At 44.5% G+C, this 22,022-nt stretch overlaps 3 protein-coding genes across 3 annotated transcripts in view; 1 reads left to right on the plus strand and 2 right to left on the minus strand.

The window, feature by feature from the left end:
- The window catches only part of LOC133500010 (transducin-like enhancer protein 1), a 67,067-nt gene extending 66,781 nt beyond the window's left edge, over positions 1-286 (minus strand). Inside the window, exon 1 of the mRNA XM_061818539.1 lies at positions 150-286. The gene's annotated coding sequence lies outside the window, so the exon portion shown is untranslated. The remainder of the gene's footprint in view (positions 1-149) is intronic.
- LOC133500011 (mothers against decapentaplegic homolog 4-like) lies at positions 255-8,343 on the plus strand. Its single transcript, XM_061818542.1, has 10 exons — positions 255-501; positions 1,245-1,555; positions 2,402-2,576; positions 2,662-2,916; positions 4,383-4,490; positions 4,583-4,633; positions 5,942-6,125; positions 6,220-6,388; positions 6,774-6,912; positions 7,910-8,343. The coding sequence occupies exons 2-10, from the start codon at positions 1,316-1,318 to the stop codon at positions 8,119-8,121; spliced, it is 1,533 nt and encodes a 510-aa protein (XP_061674526.1). The 5' UTR covers positions 255-501; positions 1,245-1,315; the 3' UTR covers positions 8,122-8,343.
- Positions 8,344-11,287: 2,944 nt separating this feature from the next.
- On the minus strand, positions 11,288-21,298 carry LOC133500012 (RNA-binding protein MEX3B-like). The gene is made up of 5 exons (XM_061818543.1): positions 20,170-21,298; positions 17,994-18,232; positions 17,183-17,228; positions 12,545-13,230; positions 11,288-11,971 (listed from the first exon to the last, which is right to left on the minus strand). The coding sequence occupies exons 1-5, from the start codon at positions 20,741-20,743 to the stop codon at positions 11,582-11,584; spliced, it is 1,935 nt and encodes a 644-aa protein (XP_061674527.1). The 5' UTR covers positions 20,744-21,298; the 3' UTR covers positions 11,288-11,581.
- Positions 21,299-22,022: the final 724 nt, after the last annotated feature.

Raw genomic sequence — 22,022 nt, forward strand, 5'->3', positions numbered from 1 at the left:
TGAATACAGAGAACTATATGACACAAGGTGCAGACATAGGTTAAATTCCCATGAATATATCGCTATATTTTCGTGCCATTTTTTGCCATTTACAGGAATAATTACTCAGCGTTATTGTCACGTGTTTAGATTTGAAAAAAAATTGTTACCCTTTTGCCGACTGGCAGTCCAGTTGAGTTGCAATTCAAGTTGTAGTTCACCCTCCTTTGCTTGGGGTGGCACTCATGAGCCAGCATTCAATTTCCCCTCAACAACAACGAAGACGAAGAAAAAGCGGATGCTCTGGATGAGAACTTACCAGAAGAGAGCTGTGATTTTATTTTGTTTTTTTTGTCTTCTCCCCTCATTACTTGCCGTCTTTAAGGCCGCGGCAGCACTGTTTGTATGGACAACACTTTCTCGGCCGTGTGAATCGCAAATACAGAATCATCGTAAGGAGGACGCAATTTCGAGGACGTACACGACAAAAAAAAAGGAGTTGCTAGCGCAAGGCAGCGGAAAGTAAGTGCTGGCGTCAAGTACAAATAAAGATTAAATGGAATGATAAAGGACGTTGCGGCTAGGAATTATTCAAATACACGGATAACTGGTTTGCGTCGTTTAAGAAATGAAATGCGGCAACATGCAGCATAGCTAAGCTAGTGTTTTTTTTTTTTTTGTTGGGGGGGCGCAGGGGGAACGAGTCAGTCACAGTTGCTAATGAGCATATATGCTTCCGGTCAGCAACTGCAGCAGTAAAATTTAAAACACCGAAATATATTCAAACGTATGTATACATGTATTTTAAAATGTTTTACACCAATTTGAAGATGAACAAAACTATTTTGAAGAGATAATTGTTGGCCTCTGCTAAGGGACCCGCATTTGCCTCGTGATTAGCTTTTATTTTGAAGTGAAGGAGCGGTCACGTCCCCTCTAGTGATGAGTGCAGCGTCCAGCGAAATTCAGCTGAAAATGATTTTTTTTTTTTTTTAATGTGAAATTCACAGGTGGTAATGTTTTGAACAAAATGAGTGTTGCATGAGAAACAGGTTATTAAATTATCGTCGTAAAGCGCAAGGACGTTCAACTAAAAACTGATTTATTTTCTTGCCATGTGCACATCTTGTTGGAAGATTATTTAGACGGAAATGTTCATAATTAAGCTTCACATTTAAGATGGTCTGTGTGTGAACCCCTGCTCTGGAGTTGGGATGTTCACGTGAGGTCATTTACTGAATCTGGAATCTCCTCTCTCCTGTCAGCGTCCCCATGGTGTGTTTCTCCAGTTGAAGCAGCCCACCCGTCGCAGTGTGTCCCAACCTCCCGAGCCGACATGTCCATCGCCAACACGCCCACCAGCAACGACGCCTGCCTGAGCATCGTGCACAGCCTGATGTGCCACCGGCAGGGCGGCGAGAGCGAGAGCTTCGCCAAGCGGGCCATCGAGAGCCTGGTGAAGAAGCTCAAGGAGAAGAAGGACGAGCTCGACTCGCTCATCACGGCCATCACCACCAACGGCGCCCATCCCAGCAAGTGCGTCACCATCCCCAGGACGCTGGACGGCCGACTGCAGGTGGGATCGGTCGAGTCGCTTCATCTGGGTCGAGCACAAACATGTACTGTGTAGATGTACAGCATGTTTCAAACAAAATGGATAAGATTTAAATCTCAATTTGATCAAATTTAACTTTTCTAAGGCTTGCATCTATCTATCTATCTTACATGCTAATAGTAGTTAACTTTCTGGGGGAAAAATTCAGTTGTGTATATTATTTTTTTGTAAATGAAAATGTATGATGCTTATTAATCGAATTGGATTTTATAGAAATATTTTTTTGTTAGGTTTATCAAAATTCCCCCCCACAAATAATTTTTTAATGCAACCGGATTGTATTTCCGATTTGTATTGCTTGTGCTTTTTTCCCCCCATTTGCCCTTGTTTTATTTAAAATATTTGTTTCAATTAAATTAGATATTGCATAAAAATGTATGTTAAAAGTATTGTTGCCTGAATTTATGATTGACTAATAATTTCAAAATATGTTCAGCAGTTAAAACGGTAGCTTTTTAAATATTTGGTTGTAGTTTCACAGGCATTTCCATTTATGATGAATCAACATTTTTTTAATTTAAAATCACCCAAAAAAATGTGAATTGAAATGCATTTTAAGATACATTTTTCCAATGGGCACATTCTCATCAAAATGTTGAAAAAAAAATATATATATATACATATACGCAAGTGTTTTTGAATTGACTTCCCATTCTTTGCTCTGGGCATATGTTGCTAGATCTCATTTGAATAAAGGTTTAAATATTGAATTTAGGGAGGAAAAATAAGATTCCTCATCAAGTTTGGAGCCCCTCAAATGAAAATGTCGTCTTGCGATTGCGCGCGTTATTCGTGGCCCCCTTGCAGGTGGCCGGCCGCAAGGGTTTCCCGCATGTGGTCTACGCCAAGCTGTGGCGCTGGCCCGACTTGCACAAGAACGAGCTGAAGCACGTCAAATACTGCCAGTACGCCTTCGACCTCAAGGCCGACAGCGTGTGCGTCAATCCCTACCACTACGAGCGGGTGGTCTCGCCCGGAATTGGTGAGACTGTCTCTGTATTTTTTTAAATACCACCACGAAATGCTCATATTTGCTTCAGTTTTACTCGATTTATGTTCCCCGCCAGACATATCCGGGCTGAATCTGACCGGCTCCAGGCCCGGCTCGGCGCTGATGGTCAAAGACGAGCACGACTTCGACGGCCCCCAGAGCCTGCCGCCCATGGACGAGGGCCGCTCCATGCAGACCATTCAGCATCCTCCGTCGGGGGGCCGCCCGGGACCCTCCGACTTATTCGCCCCCGCCAATATGCTTCCGCCCGCTGAGGCCTCCACCTCCGCCGCCACATCGTCATTCCCTACGGTCGCTACGGGATCGGCGAGTAAGATTTTCCTTCTGACTTGTTTATTGTTTACAACTTAGCATCAAATAAAGCCATATTTTTGTATGACTGCCTTAAGATCGTACGCAATGTTTTTCTCTGTTTTAAATAACCACTAATCTCAACTTTATTTGTTAGTTAGATTTTTGTTTGTTTGTTTGTTGAATTTAGATTTATTCAGATGCTGCAACTTCCCTTAAACCCTTTGCAGTCACTCTTTCTTATAATTTTGAATTATTTTATTTTTTATTTATTAGTAATAAAGTAGGATAATATTTTATTTTAATTCTTGGATTGTGTAAAATTTCATTAATTTTAGTTTCATTTGTTACCATGTATTTTTATTTTCTATTCAAAATTAATCTCACAGTCAATAAATGTTATCGATAGTATTTTTACTTATTATAAGTATGTACTTCACCAGTTCAGACATTTCTAGTGTTTTTTTTTTTGTTTGTTTTTTTATAAATTAGCTGTATTTCATCATTTATTTTTGTTTTCTGCATCAGTTACATTTTTCTAAGATTATTTGGGGAAAACCTTTTTCTTCTCTGGGGTTTCCCCTGTCACTTATTTGCCCATTTTCGCTATCTGCAGTAATTGCAGGGGCTCGCTGTAATTTCTAATAATTAATCCATAAATTAGATTACAGTGGTGTGAACAGGTTTTTGCCCGTTCCTGACTTCTTACCTTTTGGGATGTTTGTCACTTAGATATGTCCAGTCATCAAATACATTGAAATATTTGTCCACAACAATACAAGTAAACACAAAATGTGTTTGTGTTTATTATGCAGTGGAAAAATCAAAACTTACAATGTTGGCCCTATTTTAAAAAGTGAAAACAACAAAATATATATTGCCTATTGTTTTTTTTTTTTTTTTTTTAAAAATAGTAAATGTAGTCATGCGCACGTTGAGTAACGAAGGCTTCATATAGACAAAATAACTACCGTAATTCCTGGCCTACAGAGCGCACTTGGTTATAAGCCTCCCCGAGTACATTTGTAAAGGAAATACTATTTGGTACATACATACGCCGCAGCTGTTTAAAAGCTGCGAGTGCCCACATTGAAACACGAGATATTTACAAAGACAGTACACAGAGAGTTTTAACACTAGCGCCGGCGCGCTAATGCTAGTGCCGCGGTACCGCTTGCGTCGCGCTAACAGGCCCGGTTAAAAAAAACAAAAACATACCGGTAAAAATCACTCAGACACCGCAGTAACACGCTAGCGCAGTGCTAACAGGGCCGGACCGGTAAAAGTCACTTCCTCGGCACGTATACTGTACACCACCGGTCTCATTCTTACCTTTTCCGCTCGTGTTCCCCCTTGCGCGTCGCCACATAACCTGCAAGGTTGAAAGCGTGTGAAAAAAGTCGTGGCTTATAGTCCGGAAATTACGGTTCTCGATAGTGGTATTGACAATATGCGTACCGGTTCTGTGTTTTGTCCTCACATCAGGTGGCAACACGGTGTGGTCAAGGAACAGCAGCTTCACCCCCAACACGCCGCACCACAGCAACGGTCACCTGCAGCACCACCCCCCGATGCCGCAGCCGGCGCACTACTGTGAGTCCGAGACCAAAAAAAGGAAGCCGCCGTGCGCGGTACGTAGTTGCGAAGATGTCGGCGGTCCTTGAACGCCTCGCTCTCGTCCTCAGGGTCGGTCCACGATGAGTTTGCCTTCCAGCCCCCGATATCCAACCACCCCGGTGAGTACGCGCAATGAACGTCGTGTGTGAATGTTTGTTAGTCATCCGCCGTTTTTGTTTTTGCTCAGCAAGAGAGTTCAAGCGGGCTCCAAGGTTTGCGGCCCGAGTGATCGAGCAAAAATGTTTTTGAACTGATGTAATTATCGGTGCCACTGGCTTCCTTTTCCCTATGTGTGTGGTGGGGGTGGGGTGGGGGGACGTTTAGTTCTTTTAAAAGGATGGAGGACCTGGTGAATAATTGCACCGCTGTTTGAGGAAGTGTGATGGGTGGATAGATTTGTAAATTTGGTGCTGTTCATTTTTTTACAAAATATTTAGAATGATATAAAAATGTTTCTCAAAGTGCATCATGAAAAAAAATTGCCAATTTATTTCTTCAGTCAGTCAGTCAAATTGAATTGAGTTTTACATGTTTTCCTTGCGGCTTGTCCCTTTCGGGGTCGCCACAGCGTATCATCGCAGATGAACGCATATATATATATATATATATATATGTATGGCACAATTTTTACACCGGATGCCCTTCCTGACGCAACCCTTCTCAGGGAGTGGCGGCCCCAGTGCGATACGAACCCACAACCCCTGGTTTATCAAACCAGTGCTCTAACCACTGAGCTACGGGGCCTCCAATTGATTTTTACATGAGTTCACCTTTTAAATTCTGTCTGATCATTTTCAGGACGAAAAAATATACTGTATGGGCGGCACGGTGGCTCAGCTGCTAAAGCGTTGGCCCGGGTTCAATCCCGGACCCACCTGTGTGGAGTTTGCATGTTCTCCCCATGCCTGCGTGGGTTTTCTCTGGGTCCTCCGGTTTCCTCCCACATCCCCCCAAAAAACATGCAACATCAATTGGACGCTCTAAATTGCCCGTAGGTGTGGTTGTGAGTGCGGCTGTTGTTTGTCTCCATGTGCCCTGCGATTGGCTGGCGACCAGTTCAGGGTGTACCTCGCCTCCTGCCCCTTGACAGCTGGGATAGGCTCGAGCACTCCCTGTGACCCTCATGAGGATAAGCGGCAAAGAAAATGGATGGATGGAAACATATACTGTATATGACTAATTTTCACATAGTTTAAAAATGTTTAAAGGTCTAATTTATTACATTTTCTACTATTTTGTCTTTTTATAGAATGAATGAATTTAATAATGATTGTTTTGTTGTAATATTAATGTTTTTACACTTGTTTATTGCTTGTTTCCACTGAGAGTGATTCTCACCAATCCCTCACAGTTTGTTCTAGTTTTTTGATGCAGCTCCTCTGCTGGATCTCATTATGACCCGGTTTAAGCGTTGAACTGCGTTGCAGCGCCGGACTATTGGTGCTCCATCGCCTACTTCGAGATGGACCTGCAGGTGGGCGAGACCTTCAAGGTGCCGTCGTCGTGCCCCGTCGTGACCGTGGACGGCTACGTGGACCCGTCGGGCGGCGACCGCTTCTGTCTGGGCCAGCTCAGCAACGTCCATCGCACGGAGGCCATCGAGAGAGCCAGGTAGCGGCCGCCGCGCGACCTTTATTTCAAACGGCGCTCGGTCGGAGGTCCAGCTGTAAAGAGACGCTAAAGCCCGTCAAACGCGATCCGTCAGGCTTCACATCGGCAAAGGCGTGCAGCTGGAGTGCAAAGGCGAAGGCGACGTGTGGGTGCGCTGCCTCAGCGACCACGCCGTCTTCGTGCAGAGCTACTACCTGGACCGCGAGGCGGGTCGAGCGCCCGGAGACGCCGTCCACAAAATCTACCCCAGCGCTTACATCAAGGTGAGCCCCTCGCTCGCTTCTCCTTGTTCTGGCCCCGCCTCAGCGATCGCTTCTGGAAATTTGGGAATAATTACCGACGCTTATGTTGTGCAGTGCCCCCCTTCTTCCCTTTAATTGCTTTAACTGCTGCAGTCTTTTTTTTTTTTTCCTCCCTTTATTGGTTTTCCTTCACCAAAGCTGCGCATTCCGAAATCAAAGACAATTTAAATCAGTTGTGACGGCCTAAATTCATTCAGCGCGCTCATCTGTTTTGCTGCAAGCGGCTTTGCCGCGTCCGTAAGTCCGGAACGTGTCATTTAGCAAATGGTCACGCCGCAAAAGTCGTTGTGGACTAACAAAGTGGACGAGCGTGACTAACGTCGTGTACGTGTTGTTGTTGTGTCAGGTGTTCGATCTGCGTCAGTGTCACAGGCAGATGCAGCAACAGGCTGCCACCGCTCAGGCGGCGGCCGCGGCGCAGGCGGCCGCCGTGGCCGGAAACATCCCGGGACCCGGCTCGGTGGGAGGCATCGCGCCCGCCATCAGTAAGTTTGAACCCCGAAGAAAGATCAGCCCTCAATGGCAAAGCAACCCCCCACCCCAACAACAAAAACTTTTTTTTTTTTGTCTGGAGTTCCCACTGGATAATTGACCCCTCCGTACAGGGCACTTAACCACGCCCCCTGAAGTGACGTCACGCCACCTGCGCTGATGTAAGACAAACAGTAAAAATGGCAAATACAATACAATACATTCTGAACTGAGAGAGACGCCATGCTTCTGATTTCATTCAATCATTCACACGTAGCAATGTCATGCTAGCGGAGAACGTCTCATTCATTTATACGAGACGTGCATTAAAAATCAAATTTAGGGCAGTCTGGTTAAGCTTCTGGCCGCGAGCCAGCCAGAAATCAATACGTTTGTGCAGTCCGATCATCGCTAAATATCGCTCAACAAAGAATGTGTCAATCGTTCACACGCAGCAGTGTTATGCTAGCGAAGAACTTCGGATTCATTTATACGAGACATGTATTGAAAATCAAATATAGGGCATACCTTCGTGTGTTCCGGTTGATGATGCGGTCTTCCACAAAGTTTGATCCATCGAAGGCATTTTTCGTACTGGGTCTTCGGTTTTGGAAAGGGTACGAATCGAACTCCGCCAACTAGCCTTTCAGGATACCTGTCGTCACTATTACAAAGTCCGTGACTACATCTCTTCACCATATTTTTTGTTAAATAACCCAAATACGTGATAAAACGCTAACTAAACCTATACTGGACCATGCAACGTTGCCAGAGAAAATGGCGGGAGCCAAAACGGGCTTTGGTCTATGCAGATCTCTGGCCTCTGATTGGTCAGTGACGCGGATTGCGCAACATCCACGGAGGGGTCAATTTAACCGCTGAGAACTCCCATTTTTGACATTTTGCAGGCCTGTCATCTAAAGTTTTACAGCTAAAATAAGGTTTGGGGGCCCACTCTTGTTCTCAGCAACTCAATTGTGGTTCGTGTTATTATTCTATTTTCGTCTGCAGGTCTGTCAGCAGCGGCCGGCATCGGCGTGGACGACCTCCGCCGCCTGTGCATCCTCCGCATGAGCTTCGTGAAGGGCTGGGGGCCCGACTACCCCCGGCAGAGCATCAAGGAAACGCCGTGCTGGATCGAGATCCACCTGCACCGGGCCCTGCAGCTGCTGGACGAGGTGCTGCACACCATGCCCATCGCAGACCCCCAGCCGCTCGACTGAACCCGGCACAAGAGACGGAAAGGGACTCTTTTTATTTGATTTTCATTTTTAGCTGTTCTCGTTCTCGTCAGGTGGGTTTTGACTTTTGACGGTGCTGTAAGTGTCAACATTTCATCTGAAAGGACAAACTGTGGCTCCGTCAGAATGCTGGACTTTTAACAGAGTGCCGCGTTCTCCACAAGAGGAACATTTGTGCCCTCCCACCCCACCCCAACCCAAAAATCCTTCCGCCGGGATTTGACTTGCTTTTATAATCGCTGTTTTATCAGCCACTTCATTAGGTACACATGCATATCGATCTACCGTCAGTTTGATTATTTTCAGATGTGTAAAGGCCACATTGTAAAGGACAAAACAATACGCCACAAGAATAAAGTCGGAATTATTTTTAAATAAAGATGTTTCATTTTCCAGAATAGGCCTGGCTTATTGCACAATTAAAAAAAATAAAAATAAAAGTTAACAAGCAGAATGCAATTAGGGGTTAAGTCATGAAATTGTTAGCCTTATGTTTTCGACAATGGAGGTTACGTTATGAGGATAGTGGCAAAACCTTAGAGCAATTGATTTGGGTCAGAGTGTTTGGCCCAACGCTAAAAGGATAAAAAAAAAATGTATTCCATGAGAATAAAATTGGAATTATTTTAGGTAAATTTTCTGTTTTTATAATACCCCTGTGAGGATAAGCGGCTTGGAAAATGGATATTCCACCCCCCGCCCCCCTCAGGAAGTATAGCAGCAATTAGTTTTATGAGGATTTAGGGGAGAAAAGTTTTTAATTTGTAAGAATAAAGTCGTATCTTTGAAAGGAAAAATGAAGACTATTAGGAGAAAAAAGTTGGAATTTGATTATGCACAATAAGTCGACAAAAGGTTACATATAAAAAATGTTTTTCAAAAATAGTTAATTTTTTATGGTTGTTTTTGTCCCCAAGATGTGAAAAGGGAATATTCAAAAAAATTCAGTAATTTTGCAAAGGTACTATAATGACAACAATGTAGGCATTTTACAATTACTGTATGTAAAATATGTATCCTATTGAGAAAAGAGTCATTTGAATTATTTTATCATGTAGTGAGAATTAAACAAATTTTTGGGAGAAAAGTGGGAATAGACTGAGAAATTGTGAATTTCATGAGGGTTAAAAAACTGAAATAAAATTGATGTGGGAGCAAAAAAGTCCAGTCTTGGACTGCAAACATTATTTAGTATGATAATGTTAATATTCGGGGGGGATAATACAAGATCAAATGCGATGAATTTGACCAGAAAAACAATTTTGAGAAAAGGTGCAATTTTACAAAAGACAGTAATCAAAGAAAAGTGGGCTAATGTTAAAATATAGCCATAATTTTAGAATAAAAAGTCATGTGATGCAACTTCAATCAGAATGTTACAGAATCAATAATCAATTCTGAAAGAAAGTTGTGGCAATTTTATCAATTTATCTTAAAAATCAAGATTGTGTACCTAATGTTGTGACCACCGGTTGATTGATTCGCTTGTATGATTCCCAAAACACTGTAAATCTACATTTCCAAGCCATGTGGATACAATTTGCTTTTTATTTTTAACCTTTTTATGAAATGAATTTTGATGTGTTTAGCACTTTACTTTGACTTTTTTTTTTTTAGATTCCGTATTTGTATTTCAACACTAAAGAGGCCATTTTGTTTTATTCTACCTTTTCACCAACGTAACACACAATGTTCCTGTTGTGGTTAGTCGGTTGTATTATTTTGTAATCACTTTTGTGTTATGTAAATAGAAATATAACCTTTGTAGTGCATGCTGATGTCCGTGATCCCACATTTTAAACTCAAAAGTCACAGTTATGAAATAAATCGAGTGATACAAACGAGGCTCTCCCAGTGTGGCTTGAAATGAAACCATCTTTATTAAGTGACTTTAATATCAGAAAAATAAAACTCTTAATTCTTTTTACAGCAAATATATAATATCAGTGCTTAGGCCGCAATAACTTAAAAGGCCCATTTATAAAATATAGTCTTGCTTTTTTTTTTCCATAACTCCTGACTCCGCCCTGTTTTGAATTGAGCATTTTTTTTAATATATGCCATAAGACTTCCCCCCTACATATACATAAAGTAGTAAAATGAGCGCACAAAAATGGCTACTAAAGAAATGTACACTTATACACGCGTTAGCAGGCAGCTCATATCGTCATTGGTTTAATTTTATTACATTTTTTTTTGTCTTTTATAAAACGGAGACATGCTTGCGCACGCACATTCCTTTTTTTTTTCCAGTGGCGGCGTCCCGACGCAAAAAACTAACTACAAAGCCGATAAAGCGTTGCAAAACTCTTCGTGTTTATCGCCCGCGCAAATAAAAAATTGAAAAATTAAAATCTTATTGTAAACATCGGAATATAGATACTTATATAGAATATGAAATGTAACAAAATAAAAAATAACTTCTATCTCAGTCCTTAATATAATACAATAAGCTGAGGGTCGACCTTATATATTGCATTCAACCTCACCGAAATAAAACAAAAAAATGTTTTTAAAAAGGACGGATAAAACAGGAGGAGACGAGCCCAAAGGCTTTTTGCGTGGATTTGTTTCAATGCCCCCCCAAAAAATTATCATTTTTGTCGGGTAGTGTCGACATTTCACGCGCTCCCCCCTGAAAATTGTCCTAACTGGCGTGTAAGTTTATAAAAAACAAAAACGATTTTGTTTCAGAGAGGTGAGGAATGGATTTCCAAAGTCACAATGGAAAAAAAAAAAAAAAGCGTACCGTCGTCAAATTGCTTTCTTTTCTCCAAACCGGGCGAACGCTTGCATAGGCCCGGCGACAGGACGAAGAAATTAAAATCGTACATGGAAAAAAAAAAAAAAAACGGGAATACTGGAGAACATTCAAACCGTTGTTCCGAGATTTATAGTCGTTTTTGTCAAAGGAATGTTAGCACTTAACAAAAAAAAAAAAAAAAAAGGATTACAAATTAAAAAATAAAGACTTGGAACTCTGATGTCTACATCAGTTCCCCAAAAAAAGAAAAAAAAGGCCACGCACTTTTGGAAAAAAAAAAAAAATTTTTTTAAAGCCAACATTTTTTTTTTTTTTTCCTCAGGCACAAGTTTTAACCGTAAACGTTGATCCTGGCGTAGTGGCTCCTCGGTGAGCTTGGGGGGGGGGGGGGGGGGGGGGAATAAGTAGCACCACTAAGGTAACAAGTAAACTCCCCGTGGAGTGTTGAAGAAAAACAAGCGGCATTTTCGTGCTGCTTTAGTGTGTAATGCGTGTATGGATAATACGACCGGTTAATACAATACGGCTGGGGTTCCTGTCGTTTGTAAACATGCTCACCCCTCCAGTGAGCGGCGGCGTCCGTAAGACGGCTGCAAATTAAAAACGATGGCTAAAACGTTTTCAGGTTGCTACATTTGAGGGTTGGGGGGGGGGGGGGGTGGCGTGGGGGTCCGCCAGTCACATGTTGCGCAGCCGCAGGGCCTGAGTGACAGGCGACAGGCACACGGGGCAGGCGGCGTCGGGGCACTGCCATATTTGGCCGGCGCACTCGGCGCAGAAAAGCGTGTGGCCGCAGGGGACCAGGGCGGCCACGGCCCGGCCGTCCAGGCAACGGACGCACGCGTCGGGGCCCGGGCGCCGCCCCGGACCCGCCCCGTAGGCGAGGGAGTGCTCGGGCGGCGACGACGACGAGCTGTCGCCCGAGGAAGAGGAAAAGGCCGAGCAGTAGGAGGGCGGGCGGTGGGCGCCGCCGAAAGGGCCGCGGCGCACGTGCAGCGCCTGGGGGTGCTCCGGGGGGTCTGCGCCGGGGAAGGTGGGGGAGAGCCGGGGGGTCCCGGGCTGACTCGTCTGGAAAAGTCAATCACAAGAGCACACCGTTAAAAAAATAAAATAAAATAAAAAAAAAAAAAATCGGGTGCTGTTTTCAAGTCTGCTCGGGCGTCAGTCGTTTTTGGGGTGTCCATCCATCCATCCATCCATCTTCTTTGCCGCTTATCCTCACAAGGGTCGCAGGGAGTGCCGGAGCCTATCCCAGCTGTCAACGGGCAGGAGGCCGGGTACACCCTGAACTGGTCGCCAGCCAATCGCAGGGCACATGGAGACAAACAACCAGTCGCACTCGCAATCACACCTAGGGGCAATTTAGAGTGTCCGATTAATGTTGCACGTTTTGGGGACGTGGGAGGAAACCGGAGTACCTGGCGGAAACCCACACAGGCAGAGGGAGAACATGCAAACTCCACACAGGCGGGGCCGGGTTTGAACCTGGGACCTCAGAACTGTGAGCCCAATGCTTTTAACCATCTGACCCACCGTGCCGCCGTTTTTGGGGTGTGCCTTTGGGGATTTTTGCCCATTCTGAGCATTTTTGACCACCCAAAACTCACCCGAGCATTTAATTGACGGTCAAACGGCACCTACCTGAGCGGGACGCGTGTCGAAGGCCTGAAGACTTTGGTGGTCCACGAAGGGGCTCCAGATGTGCACGGCAGAGTGAGACACTTGGCCCGTGGAGACGGTCAGGGGTTCGAATCCCGACGAGCAGCTCCCGCCCGCCGACGGCTCCTCCGAGCCCGCCGGGGGGAGGCCGTCTCCGAACCAGAAGCTCATGGCCGCCGGGTTGTCGCCGTTGTTGTTGTTGTTGGAATTGGCGTTGAACGAGCACGTGGGACTGAAGTCGGCCATGCGGTTGGCGCCGCCCCCTCCTCCGTAAAACGAGTCGGTAGAACTGGAGCCGCTGCCCAGGGAGCTGGAGCTGTCGTTGCGGTAGGTGGAAGACATGCGAACGCCGGCGCTCGCGGCGGCCCGCTGGGCGCCGCCCGAGGTGGCCGGGAGGAGCCCGCCCGCGTGGAGCCACCCGGCGTCGCCGTTGTTGTCGAAGCTGACGTCCGTGCCGTTGAACTGGAAGTCGTTGTTGTCCGCGCCTGGCGCCTCCACGCCGCCGCCGCCGCAGGCGCCCGTGCGCAGGGCGATGTGGGCCTCAATCTCCTCGCGGGCGCGGTCCACGTTCTCCGGCATCCCTGTCACCTCGAACACCGGCTCCTTGTCCCGGCTCGGCGTGACGATGTAGGTGTGCGTCTGCTGCTGGATGCGCTTGATGGTTGCCCCTGGAACACAAACCATGACTCGGGATTGAAAGACTGACTTGGAGCACAGCGGATGCAATGATTCGTCGTGCGTTAAATGCGTAAAGTGGTCTGTTGCCCTCCGGCCTCAAATTGAAAAAAGTTCATTTCACGAGTGCCATCGCTATGGCAAACATGTGCAAAAAAAGGTTCTCGGGGGCCATAGTGATAAAAGATGAATAACCTTGCAAAAAACAAAACGAAAAAATGTGCACTGGTGTGTGGCAGCGTGCGAAAGCGCAAGCGTGACTCTTGACATTCAAGCATCACGGGTAAAGCTTGACGTCCCTCCTAGCCAATGGGATGCCAGGAAGATGCTACGCCGATAGCCGATGGGAGAGCAGCTCTATCACGCCACGCATACCAAGATACAGGATGTTTACGTCTGGTGAAATTTGGGGGTTCCGAATCCAGCGCCTATTTTTGTCCCTTTCGTATCCTGAATTTTCCTTCGTAACTCGAGAATATTTTTCAAAGGAGGCGTTTTGTTTGGAATTATAAATGCGGTCGTGTCCCAGGCTCTGAAACACGAGAAATGACAGGTCTACTCCGTGCCTTAACCCGTAGGAAAAGCCGCCAGGCTACTTCCTGGTAGGCTGCTAGGCGACCACTTCCAAATATGGGCACGCTTGCAACGGGAGAGTCACCGCCGTCCCTGCGCTTTGCCCCGCGGTGAACACAACCAGGCTCCCTTTAAGACACACATCCAACCGATACTACAATATGTATTTGAACCTGTGGCAGTAAATAATGTTGAATTTTCAGATGGTTCTCTCGTCAGACTCCGCGTCATTCCCGTCTGAAGAACCGTCCGAATATTCAACATTATTTTCAGCCACAGGTTCAAATCTATATGGACGCATTCCTCCGTCTTCCCACTGAACCGATACTGCAATTTCTTCATCCGATGAGGATAAATCAGAGAAATCAGCGCTGGCCATAATTGTGTCCCATCGTAATCGAGCCTTTGTTGGCGCGCCTATTACGTCACATCTGCGCACATAGGTCACGTGACGCGCCAAAATGGCAGCGCCCGTGAAAGTTCATAATTGCCGATAAAAATCTTCTCAAAACACCATTAAATGAGGGAGGATTAAGATACAATACATATGACATGACCTATTGGATACATTGTTGATCCAAACCACCGGAATTCCCCTTTAAATATCAAAAGTAAGCGGGATTTGCATGTGCTAACACGATTAGCTTCTGATAAACGGTACCCACTCTGTGTTTATTTGTGTGACGTGGCCAAGCGCCAAACATATTGTATAAAATGTTGGTTCCATGAGTGAAAATTATCTGACTGTCTTTCCAGGTACTCGCTTTTTTTTTTGCCTCTCACACTGGGGCCTGCTCCAAAAACCAAAAACCACTCTTGGCATCAAGGTCGGGCTTTTGGCCCAGGTCACCATGGTAACAGAAGCGCCGTACTTGCCACCGGGGCTTACTCAAGGCAACTAAACATAATGCAAAGTTTAATATTTGTATTGGCGACACGGTGGAGCAGCTGGTAAAGGGTTGGCCTCACAGTCCTTGAGGTCCTGGGTTCAATCCTGGCCCCGCCTGTGTGGAGTTTGCATGTTCTCCCCGTGCCCATGTGGGTTTCCTCCCACATCCCAAAAACATGCAATATTAATTGGACACTCTAAATTGCCCATAGGTGTGATTGTGAGTGCAGCTGTTTGTCTCTATGTGCCCTGCAATTGGCTGGCGACCAGTTCGGGGTGTGCCCCGCCTCCTGCCCGTTGACAGCTGGGATAGGCTCCGCGCTCCCCGCGACCCTCGTGAGGATAAGCAGCGAAGAAAATGAATGGATAATATTTGTATTGTTTCTGTATTACCATTTGTGTCTGTAAACTCATTGCCAGGTGTGCATTTATGTACAAAGTAGGCAATTGCTCAATATTTTCAATGAATGTAAACAGCCATGTTGAATATAACAAAAGAAAATAGTAATAAAAATGAACTAATCTTATTCAATGATGACTGGGTGCTTAGACCTGCCATGTAAATCCAGCCTAAAAGACAAGACTGAACCTTGAAGAAAAAAAATAAAATAAATAAAAATCCATAAAAGACGTTGACCTCACCACTATTTTCCCTGCAGCTTGACCCGATTACGTAAGGTTGACAAAATAGCTCAGGACGTTTTGCGAAGATTGGAGCTGGCCTAAGGACAAACAACCTCCAGGTTGACCTTTTCCCACGCTTCATAAACTATACAATCCGTGGCTGCGGGCTCTTTTCGAGAAGCGACCGAACATGCTGGACTGTACTTAAAAGGTCATGCCACCCTCAGAATCAATAAGTGCTGGAGAAACGCTCTGTATCGACTCGTTGAGGCCTCCCACTGGCCTCTCGGATGCGTTTTTTTGCGGGTTCCGTTGCGTTTGGAAAGCCACGCGGCCGAGAGAAATTGACGAACCACCGCAGGCCTCCCGACACCAGCGCTCTCATGTCAATGGGCCACGAGGTCAACGGCGCCGTGTGAGCAAAAACGAACTGCGGGAGTCAAAAATGGGAATTTTAAGTTTGCCTAATTCCTCATAGAGAGTACAACTTGGGATCGGTCTTTGTCTTATGAGAGCTTTGCCACCATCTTGTTGCATTTAGAGACAATTACAAACGTCTTTCGGGGATGTCAATTATCCACGATAGGGCACATTTCAAACTGTCGCCGTCATCAACAATGTCGATGTTTTCGGGAACTTTGTAATCCTTAACTACCATACAAGTATAAAGAACTGCACAGTATAACAAAACTCAAACTGAAACGATTTACCCATTAGACATCCGACACATACTCGAGAGTAAAAAGTGCCGTGTACGGGATTGGATTTAGGTATTTTTCATGCTTCTCATCAGCCACGAGACTCACAGCTAAATGCTACCTACGTGTTCGTATCAATGTGACGAAAAAATTTGTGAAAACAACTGATATTTACATCCATCCATTTTCTTAGCCGCTTATCCTCACAAGGGTCGCAGGGAGTGCTGGAGCCTATCCCAGCTGTCATCGGGCAGGAGGCTGGGTACACCCTGAACTGGTCGCCAGCCAATCGCAGGGCACATGGAGACAGACAAGAGTTGCACTCACAATCGCACCTACGGGCAATTTAGAGCAGTGATTTCCAACCTTTAAAGAGCCGAGGCACATATTTTACAATTGAAAAATCCCACGGCACACCAACAAAAGTAAATGTCTCCAAAAATGGATCGATTCATTACTGTATGTACTTCCTGCCATCTAATAGGAGATGATTTTTTTGTTCTGTCTGTCATTGTCCCTCACTGGCATAAATAGATGAATAAAGATACATTATTTCTTGGAATAAATGTTTTTCTTTTTTTTTTTTTTTTAGCAATTATATAAAATTGGATAACTTACCGCGGCACACCTGGAGAGCGCTCACGGCACACTAAAATACCCCGGCAGACCGTTTGGGAATCACTGATTGAGAGTGTCCAAATAATCTTGCTTGTTTTTGGGATGTGGGAGGAAACCGGAGTGCCCGGAGGAAAGCCGCGCAGGCACGGGGTGAACGTGCAAACTCCACACAGGTGGGGCCGGGATTGAACCCGGGTCCTCAGAACTGTGAGGCCAACGCTGTCTCGTGGGTTTCCTCCCATATCCCCAAAACATGTTTTCAACGGAGACTAAATTGCCCCCAGGTGTGATTGTGAGTGCGAATGCTTGTTGGTTTCGATGTGCCCTGCAATTGACTGGGAAGCAGTTCGGCGTGTACCCAACCTCCTGCGTGAAATTCAAAATACATGGAGGGGTAATTTTTGCTTGGAAATGTTTTTTTTCGTGCCATAAAAACAGTATATTGACGAGTCATACCACAGGTTACTATTTGAAAACTCGTGAATACATATCACCACATGTCCCTGTGAAATAACATTTGCCATATCAAGATTAAGAACGTACCTTTAGGACCCACAACCAGTCCAACGACACGATACGGCACCCGCACCTGCAGGGGGAAAAAAAAAAAAAAAAAATTATCTTTAATTTGAGATTGTATTTGGTTTACTTGAACGATAAAAATGGAAGAAAATCACATAACTTTGTAGTGGCGTTGTTTAATCTATCGATTTGCAACCACTTCACCATAACTTACTGTTTTGTATCTTTGTTCGTCACATGCTGTACAGTGACAGGCAGAGCAATTCCATGCTATTCCACCAGATGGCAGAAGTTACCTTGTGCAAAAGAATACATCGAGGCATATTTGTTCAACTAAAGCAAGCCCACATGTCACTGAGCAGATACACGTGTGAGCAAATTATGATTATTTCAGTATACAATGACAAACAAGTGCGCCAACTATGAAATTTTCCAACTTAGGAGCCATCACTTGTTTCAATTTTTTTGCCGAGCAAGAAACTGAAGATTCTTGTTAAAAGTTTAAAAAAAAAATGTAGTGAATAAAGAAAAGCATGTATTTATTGACATTCAATTTTATGCTATTTATGTTTTAAGTTGTTGATTTTCATATTCACTAAACCTTTAAAATAATGTTTGCGATTTTTTGGGTCTTGAACAGATTGGTAACATTTCTACTGATTTCAATTGGGGATGCTGTATGTTATAAACTGTATATAATTTTTGTGATTTTTGTTTGGTGTTGTGCTGTGAGATTATTTTCAATGTCAAATATGCGACTTGGCTCAATTGACTTCTGGGAATATTGCTGTAATGACATCTAATATGATGAGTGCGCACTATCGCCCACTACCTGAATGGTGGTCTGTCCGGGCAGAGCGGGTATCCCCGGCCCGGACGTGACCGACAGAGAGCCCGCTTTGTTCCGGGAGGCCCGGATGAGGGAGAAGTGCTCCGCGGCCGACAGGATCTCCCGCTTGGCCATGCACACGTCTTCCTTGCGTCCCGTCACGACGAAAACCGGCTGCTCCCCCCTCACGGGCGTCTTGATGTACGTGTTGGTCTTGGCTCGAAGCGCTTTAATCTTGCAACCTGGATGGAAGAAAGGCAAAAGCGTTCAACTAGTTAGTGACAAGGGAAATAAACACATTGTATGTTGTTTTTTTATTTCTTGCAGCGCATTTGTACATGGAGGTAGATTAGTGCCACCAGGATTTTAATTTGAAATGTAAAGTGATCACATTTTCGATAGTTGTATTTCAGTGTAACTTTTCAATGTTGACAATTCAACCGGCTACAATTCGCTTTCTAAAATTCACCGTCTGTGCCACCAGGCACGGTTACTTCAGGTCAGAACCAAACACCCAGCCAATCCAGTTACACTTTCTAAGGATGTGACGTCACGTGACTAAGAAACCGTAACTGCGATTGGCTGCCTGTTCTGCCTGGAGGCAGAGACGTTTGAATTTCAGACCGAATTGGAGCAACTATTGAAAATGTGATCACTTTACATTTCGAATTCAAATCAAATTTCACTTTACATTTCAAATTCAAATCCTGGTGGCACTAATCTGCTTACATATTATTTCATTTGAAATGTATTGTACTTGAGCTTTAAATGTTTTCAAGCATTTAAGTAAATTTTTACGTAAATATAATGTGCAATACATTTTGAATTTATCATTACATCCCCATTATTTTCCTTTATTTAACTAATAGTTGATGTTATCAGACTATACTACTGTAGTGTACTGTGGTACACTATGTACTATGGTGTTAAAAGACCAGAGAACCACAGGTGTCAAACTCAAAGCCCCGGGGGCCAGATCTGCCCCACTGCGTGATTTTATGTGGCCTGCGGAGGCAAATCATGTGTATCAACTTCCATGATTTTTATTTGTTCAAATCTGCCCAAATTTCAAATTGTCCCATCATAAATGCTAACGTTGAGATATGACAAGCATTTTTGTGTTACCAAACAACAATAATTGGAACAACCCACTACCCCTTGATTTCTGATTGTAAAACTAGTTCATAAATTTCAAGTGTAACTATGATGAGGCGGTTCAAGATTTTTTTGGTTTCACAGCCGTTTGAGGTAAACCACAAGTAAAATGTGGCCCGCGACAAAAATGAGTTTGACACCCCTGCATAAGACTAATTCAGTCGCTCTTTCCATGATTTCGATAAGTCGCGAGGCAGGTTAGAGCTCTCGACCACTAATGTCCTTTTATGTAGATTAAATATTCCTTTTCCAACTGTGGCTGAGTGCAGCCATTTCCTGTTGTTGTGTTAACAGCGTGCACCCTCCCCCAACAGGATGGGCCACCAACACAACCCTTTAATCAGGTGCAAGACCGCGACAAAGCTCACGAAAAAAAGTCCAGACGTAGAAAAACTAAGATGTTTTTAGAAATACGTGGGGGGGGGGGATATCATAGTTTTACCCACGAACGGATGCAATTTATAACTACAACTGCGAGGTGATGTGGCAAAGCAACTTGCTTGCTTCTAAGACAAAAGAAAGCGCAGCATTACGTTAATTTAAAAAAAAAATGGAAAATACACACACGACATGAGAACAATGGAAGACTTGAGTGGGGGTGTCTGTTGGGTCATATAAATATACATATATATATATTTTTTTTTTTTTAAACTGTCACAAAGCTTTTTTAGTCGAGATTGTTTCCAGTCGGGCGGAGCTCGTCTGACCCACTTTGGACCGATGAATATTTAAGCTAGCCTCACTCGAGCTAACATTAACGTCAAAAACACCCGAAAATAAAATGTGTCAAGTTGGGGGAATGTGTTGTAATTATTTTGGAATGTATGTGAATATATCTGCGAAGTGTAGAGGGAAAGCATTCAAGTAAAGGCATCAAAACTCGTGGTTGTAACAATAAGTTGAAGAGTTAAAAGTTAGCAAAAACACGGGCTAATACGCAATGGCTACGTTGTCTTTGTCTAGGGTTAACTGTTCCGTTTCAACACGTTGAGCCTTCTTAACGTTTTCGGGGAAACACGCATACCCTGTCGGCCCACGATCTCCGCGACGTGCTCGGAACTCGGCACGGCCACGCACTCGGTCGTGTTGACACTTTTCCGGCGAGCCAGGAGCGACGCTTCGGCTTCGAAGCAGCCGCCGCCGCCGGGCTCTCCGCAGTAGACGCCCGCGTCGTCCCCCAGCTCGTCTCCGTTGTACAGCAACACGGTCTCCACTTGCTCCAAGGCGGACGGGATCGCGGAGCCGCCCGACCCCGAAGAGGGGATGTACTGCTGGGCCTGCGATAGCAACGGGCTAGCCGACGTGGTTGGAACTTGTGGCTCTTCGTCCTCGGGCGTGACGTTCCCTTCGTCTCCCGAAAGCGGTCGGTGCTGCAGCGGCTTCAGATCGAGCACCGTGCCGAGGAGGTTGAAGCAGGACGCCGGTATGAGGTGATGGTGGTACAAGACCGAGCTTTCATCCGATTGCTCAACTCCGGTCTGGCTTTGGGTGCCGGCGTGCTCGTCGAGGCCCATACCGGCGAACGCGTGCACTGGCGGCGGCGGCGGAACCTCCGATTCTCCCTCGTCGGCCTCCAGCAGAGACGTGCTGCTCGGCATTGTTGAGCAATTTATTAAAGATATAAAATCGGGAAAGGGGGGGGGACAGGGGCGGGGGAGGGCCAAACAAACAATATTCGAAAAAAACAAAACGACCAGCGCCAGGTGGATGAAATGTGTGCTGCTTTTGTTTTGTCTCGCCAGTTGCCCCCGAGCGTAAATCTCGCTCGGGTGTGCTCTCGCGGGATTTGGATTCTGGGTCAAACTGTGCCTTCGTAAGTGTCACGAGCTCGACATCATGAGGTCAAACTGTCTGGTTAGCATGGATGGATTTGGAACAAATGTACTATTTGGGTTATACTTACATGCAAAATAAAAACTCGATTACCTCATACAACATGAGGTAAAATACACGCTACTTGTTTTGTTTAGTTTCAAATTACACGGATTTTCTTTTGACAGAAAGCCCCCAGTTTTTTTTCGGGTGGGGCCAAGACACAAATAATTCATCCTGACAAATAATTCATCCTGGCAACATTGAATAATTCACTTAAATGAAGCTTTTTGTTCAATGGCAGGTTGTTTAGGATTATCCAAAGACATTACGTGAGATCAATTTGCACTGTGTAACCCTAACCACAATTAATAAGTGGACCAATGTCATATTTTGGATAGGATATAGCGGTAATTGTGATAATTTAATAAAGTGTTCAAATAGTTTAATAAACAGAGAAAGACGTCCTTTTCTAGATAATGACGGAGCCTCATCTTCACAAAACTTTTTTTTTTGTGAGAATAATATTGAACACATAAATTAGTATTTTGTGGACGCTTTATACCTGCAGTATTTTGTGGCCACAATGAGTTCGGTGGTCCTAAAACTTGGAGTTGGAAGTACCTCAATTTACAAGATTAGTTTTCCAAATTATGAGACGTCGCTTGATTGATTTTTTTTTTTTTCATTTCTTGAGTGAAGTAAAAATGAGAACAATTAAGGTACTCTAATTCGCTCGCATGTGGGTAAGGACGGTTTTATATCCATATAATGCTGTGCTGGTTTTCTTTTTCTTACAAAGGTCGCAAAATAAGATTGCTACAACGGATTAATGACATTTCAATTCATTTCAGTGTGGAATATTGATTTGACGTATGAACAAATTGTTTTGTGAGCTCGGTTATGGAATGAATCATTCTTGTAAGTCAAAGAGTTAGGGTTAGAATAAATTAATATATAAATAATAGAATAAACAGACCAATGTTGCCTCTTACCTCGCCACAAAGACTCCAACTCATATACTATATCTTTATTAAATATTTGCAAGGGAGACATAAGCGGAAA

The sequence above is a fragment of the Syngnathoides biaculeatus genome, chromosome 4 (assembly GCF_019802595.1).
Source record: "Syngnathoides biaculeatus isolate LvHL_M chromosome 4, ASM1980259v1, whole genome shotgun sequence".
Taxonomy (NCBI): Eukaryota; Metazoa; Chordata; class Actinopteri; order Syngnathiformes; family Syngnathidae; genus Syngnathoides; species Syngnathoides biaculeatus.